This window comes from Serinus canaria, chromosome 3 (assembly GCF_022539315.1).
Source record: "Serinus canaria isolate serCan28SL12 chromosome 3, serCan2020, whole genome shotgun sequence".
Lineage (NCBI taxonomy): Eukaryota > Metazoa > Chordata > Aves > Passeriformes > Fringillidae > Serinus > Serinus canaria.
Genome location: NC_066316.1, coordinates 44186744 through 44192409, shown reverse-complemented (window position 1 = coordinate 44192409; position 5666 = coordinate 44186744). Strand labels below are relative to the sequence as shown.

General features: G+C 46.5%; 1 protein-coding gene across 3 annotated transcripts in view; it reads left to right on the top strand.

The window, feature by feature from the left end:
- The first annotated feature begins 196 nt into the window (after positions 1 to 196).
- The window catches only part of ARID4B (AT-rich interaction domain 4B), an 88118-nt gene continuing 82648 nt past the window's right edge, over positions 197 to 5666 (top strand). Inside the window, exons 1-2 of one of the 3 annotated variants that reach the window (XM_030235990.2) lie at positions 197 to 435; positions 1556 to 1617. In XM_030235990.2, the coding sequence (XP_030091850.1) occupies positions 1612 to 1617 (6 nt within the window). In that variant the 5' untranslated portion in view covers positions 197 to 435; positions 1556 to 1611. Of the gene's footprint in view, positions 436 to 1390; positions 1410 to 1555; positions 1618 to 5666 lie in introns of those variants that run through there. The other 2 variants (XM_030235988.2, XM_050971983.1) reach the window with 2 other exon arrangements.

The window sequence follows — 5666 nt, the reverse complement described above, 5'->3', positions numbered from 1 at the left end:
GCTGACAACGAGCAGGAACTGCGTTCCCCATGAGCACCCTCGGCGCCGAGTCTCAGTTTCCATAGAAGTGGAGAAGAATGATGTCAGTATTTCCGACACGAAGGCCAATGGGACAGTGGGGTAGGCGGGCCCTGCGGGACACGGCCCAATGGGGGAGGTGGAGAAGGGGGCGTGGCCGTTCCCGTTCGCCCGTCAGTCAGCCATCGGTGCGGGAGGGGGAGGGGGACCGAGTCGTGCAGTCACCGCCGCCGGGGCCGCGCAGGACGGATCGGCCCCTCGGTGCGCCGTGCGGGGCCGCCGCCAGCGGAGCCGCTGCAGCAGCATTGAGCGGGGCCGGGGGTGCCTGAAGCTGAGAGGCGCCTTCGCCCAGTTCCCTTCCGTGCCCCCCGCCTCGGGCCGGGGGAGTAGCGGGCGGGCGGTCGCAGCGGAACAAAGGTGAGGGCGCCGAGCCGGAGAAGGAGCCCCCGTGCCCCGCCGGCGGCGGGCGGGGAGGCGGCGGGGGGCCCCGTGGGGGCGCGGGGCCGGGCGTGCGGCGGCGAGGGAGGGAGGGGGGCGCTTGTTTTTCTCCTGGTAGCGAGACTGCGGCGGGACTCGCCGTTGCTTCGTCTTCCCCCCCCCACCCCAAACACCCAGTGGCGGGCCGGGGGGAGGGACCGGCGGCTTCTCCTCCAGCCCCTCTGCCGGGAGGGACGGAGCCCCCTCCTCCACACTCGTACAGACACACGCTCCGTGTCCCCGCCGAGCAGGTCGGGCCCCTTTCTCCCCGCCCCCCTCCCTTCCTCCCTCCCCGTCCCCGCTCCCTTCTTTTCTTCTTCTTCTTCCTTTTCTTCCCCTCCTCCGCCGCCTCCTGCCTGCTCTCCCTCCCTCCCCCCGCCCGGACCCGCTGCGCCGAGCCGGGGAGTTGCGGCTGTTGCTGCCGAAACTCCTGCGGCGGAGTCAGCGCTTTCCTTTATTTAGGGGGGGAGACGGAGGGAGGAGGAGCCGCCGCGATCCGGAGCCGCAGCCCCTACAAAAGAGTGTGTGTGTGTGTCGGGGTGGGGGGACTGCTCCTGACACCCCGCTCCACTGCCGTGCACACGGGCTCTCTTCCTCGTACAATGGAGGAAGAGCCTCCCTCCCTCTCTCCCTCCTTCTCTCCTCTCTCCCGGCGGTAAAGCGAGGAGGGGGGTGTTCTCTGCGCTGGGACCCCCGCGGGTGCCCTCCCGCCGCTCGGTGCCCGGGGAGGGGGCGCAGCGCCCCGGGGAGGCGGCCGGGGCGCCTCCCCCTCCCGCGGCAGCCGGGGGTGGGTTGTTGTTGTGGCAAGTTTCTCCTCCTCTGACAGAAATGGCGTCAGTGGCAGCGAGTGTAGGGGAAGCCGCGGCGTGTGGGAGCCGGGGGGGGAAACGGCGGCCGAGGAAAGAGGAAAGGGGGTGAGCCGCTGGAGAAGGGGGGATCCCGGGAAGGAAAGGGGGAGTATCGGGAGGAGCCCAGCGCCCCCACCCGATGTTTGGCTCCCCTCCCCCCGCCCGGTGTGAGCGGCTGGTGCGGTGCCTTAGCGCTTTGTTTTAAATTCCAGGTCCAGCCTCGGCCGCTCAGCCACAATCGAGGCTTTTACCGCAGCCTGAGCTCATCATGAAGGTAAAACACTCGCTTGTGTGCCTGGGAGGGGAAAGGAGGGAGGGTTGCATGGAAAAATGCTGTCCTATCTGTCAGTCCATCTGTCCCGACCCCGGTGCGAGGCTCGGAGCTGGTGCAGATCCAGACTGCGGGCAGCTTCGCCCCCACTGCCGTGTTTCTGTGCCTTGGCTTGTTTGCTGATCGTGGGGCGGGCTTTGCTCAACCGCGTTATGCTGGGGGAAGCTGCAAGTTCCCCGAGCAGGGGCTGTTCTCCTTCAGAAACATTGTTTGTAGGAGAATAAGGACATGGCTGCCTGGGCTGAGCTTGCTTCATGGAGGAGCAGGACACAGTCACCCTCCTCGAGAAAGTAACGTTGTGGGTGAAATGCTGGCTCTACAACATTGTTTACTTGAATAGAGGGTAGATTTACTTACTTTCTATTCGTCAATAGGAGTTTTGTTGAATGAGTAATCTTGATGTGATCGGGGAGGGTGCAAGTAAGTGATTCTCCGCAGTGAAATGATTGCTGTAAGGTGCGGAAAGATTTTCAAACAGGTTCTAATTTTCCTCTCGGTGCTGTGTAGTATTCATGTACCTCACTGTCATGCATTTTTCTTCTCTTAGACCTTTCTAGACTATTTATGTTTGGTATATTATGCAAGCTAAATAGCAAGAAAGATCGTTTTGGTGGAATAGAATGATTTGTTCTGTGTGTGGCCAAGAACTGTGTACCTAAAAGTAGTTTTTAACAACTGCGTTTGTTAAGAGTTTTTCTTTTTACCATTTTGCTGATATGTCTCGCTTAAACTGCTGTTCGTGTTACCATCACCCCCATGTAATTTAGCTCCCAGTCCTGCTGGGCAGCAGTAAATCTCATTTCAAAATACTACAAATCTTATAAAAAACGATTGTTGCAAACCTGTGATGCATCAATTCTTTGGTTTTTGTTAATAAAAAAGAGCAATCTGTATTTTGGTTCTTCTACTATCAAGAGTTTTTGCCTACTGTCTGTGAATAAGTATTATGTAAAATGTGCATACAGTACTATATTCACTGCTAGAAATGGTAAATGAAATAGGCTCTCTTAATTTCTAGATTGATCTGAGTTGCTGAGCAGTGAAGTCTTTCTGTATAGCTGTTAAAGGTTTAGCATGTTTTTTTTTCTTTTGGTGACTTTATGACAGTGTTTTTTAAAAATCACATTTTAATTGCCCTATGATTTTTCTCTAGTAAGTGCTAAGATACAAGATACTGCACACGTCTGTCTGTTTTATTAAAAGTAAACTATTTATGAATTTACAACAACAGGCTGTTAAAGTTGTATGATAGGGAGCTTTCCAAATGTGGTTCATTGCCTGGTGGGGATACTGGAGATGGAAGCAAGATAAATAGGAGGCAGTAGAGGGTGCTTTTTTCCCCCAGAAGGAAAAAATACTTATTTAAATGACAGTTAAATTTACATACGTTTCTAATATTCTTTTTCAGTGTAAACAAATCTTACAGTTACCATAGAGATTAGGTTCAGATACTGAGGTTTTAGAGCCATATTAATATGTAGATAGACAGCTGGGAGCATGAGGAGGTCAGATCACAAGTAGAACGCAAAGTGTTCTGTGAAACAGTGATATAGACCCACTTCAGGCTGAATTGAATGTATAACAAATGATTAAATTTAGAGTAACAAATACAAAAACCTGTTAATAGACCGTATTTTTTTAAAAAACTCTCTGAGCTTACTTAGTCTTCGGTAAGGTTTGTGCTACTATTGCATGTTTATTTTTAAAGCTAGGATAAATTCTGTCAGAATGTTCAGGTGTTAAGTTTAAGTCTGTAGTTTTTGCAGTTTGTGTGTGTATGTGTGTAGCGTTTAACTTATATATGCTTGATATTTCTCCCGTACTTTATTTACTGTGCCCTGTAGTGTTAAGGGAGGTTAATCTGTAAGTCATTACTTTGAAGCTTTAATTATTACAGGGAAACTTTAAACCGAATTGTGGTTCCAAGGAACTTTCTAAGATTCAACAACCTAACCAAGATTTTAGGAGTTATACAGTGGATCAGTCCTTCTGTCTGGCTTAAATTTGTAATTTATTAAACTTACAGGGATACAAGTTAGTCCAATAAGAAGCAGTAAGGGAGAGTGCTTAAGAGAATTATTAGCTTTCTGTTTGTATCACTTCAAGGTAACATTGACTATATTAGATCAAGATACTGTTTAAATATGACTGTATATTTCTGTGCATTTATTTTTTAAGTTATCCAAAGAGCACACTCTTTGGATACTCAAGGACGCTTCAGCATATAGAGGATTTAATGCTCTAAGACCTAGTCTTGCTTAGAGTCTGCTGATGCAGACTTGCTTCTGACTGCACGATTGAGGCCTCTGTTTTCATTTATGCCTTGGTCATTCTTTCAAGTGCAGAGCGTTGTGGATTCTGGTGCACAGAGCCTTAGAACTGGATTCCTTGTCGTACCTTGTCTCTTTATGCAAACTTGAACGACTCAATTAGCTTTACTGACTCCTCTCCCCGCCTGTGTGGTATGGATAAAATGTTGATCTTTGTTTGTAAAACACAGTGAGGTATAGTTAGGAACAGCACCAACATTGACACGAAACTGTAAGTCACTTGTGTTCTTGCATTTCACAACGCTTTGACACAAGAGAGGTATGCTGCCTGCTAAGAGATTACCAGAGCTGTTGGTATAATTGCTCTCCTTGTAATAACCCAACTTAATCCAAGGAAATGAAGTCCCTAGTATAAACCAGTAACTTTAGCCTATTAAGTAGTCTTCCCATGGACTGCTAAGACCACTTAAAAACAGACTTTTGAAATATGTCTTACAAGAAGTGTTCAAGTTTAAATAGAATTATGCTTGTTATTGTGATGTTCTACTAAATCAGGCTTTTTCCTGTATTGATTGACCTCTGATAGTACAGTTAGATAATGGCTAGGATTGCTTGCATGTTGTGAAGTTTTTTTGTTGTTTAATTTAGCACCTTTTATATAATGCCTTTTTGCATTAAGTATGTGTTAGAACAATCTAGAATCTGTTTGATTATTTTAAAAGTTATTGCATGCCATCAAATGACTACTTACTAAGTAGGTAGCAATATGTATAAAAGCACTCTTATAGAATGCTTTTTTTTAGCTCCAGAATCAGGAAATAAACTACCTGAAAACAAAGTGTCTGCTTTTAAAGAGAAAAATAAACACAAGCTTGGTTTCACCAATGATTTGTACTATGAACTGCTGCAAATGCTTATGAGATTTTTAATATGTATCATGGCATTTGTTTGATATATAAATATGTGAATGAAGTTAATATACCCACTGTAGTTAAAAAGTTCACTGCTGAGCAGGGATCAAAAGAGTAGATGTCCCAGAAGCCAGAGCAATTCTCTATGAATTAAGAGATCTGAAATGATTGTTTAAATGTTTGGATATTATTTGCATGTTAATGTTTTTCATTCTGTAAAGTACAAACCATTAAATAGTTGTTGATACTTCTCTTTGGTAATCCTAGATGTTCCTGGATGCTTGCTCAAAGTTGCCACATTAGGAAATTAAGAAAGCCATGCCTATAGTTTATGGTAGATTTTTTGTTTTGGTTTGGTTTTAATTCTTCCTGAATTTACATTTTTGTTTCAGTAGTCTGTCCTAATGACCTCTCTAGCTACCCAGAGAGATCACTTGTGCACACTGGTAGCTGCTTTCCCTTAATGTGTGCCAGACCATTGCTCATATTCTCTGCCATTATGGCTGAAGACAAAACTAAAATATCTAGTAAACTTTTCAGCCACTAATTTCCAACTTTGAGCACAGTCAGTTGAAAATCCATTGGTCTTATGCAGGCTGGAAACCAGTTGTGGAATGTAGTGACCTTTCACTTTCTGGTTAACTATTTGAATTACAGCAGAAATGGAGATTTCTAAGGGAAGAGTACCATTAGAATAGTTTTTGTGATGGAGGCAGGAGAACAGGTAAGTCTTAAGAGGTGGTTTTACTCTATAACTTGTTTTTACATTGTGAAAAATTATTTTCTTAAATTCTTTCCTGATGTTCCAGTT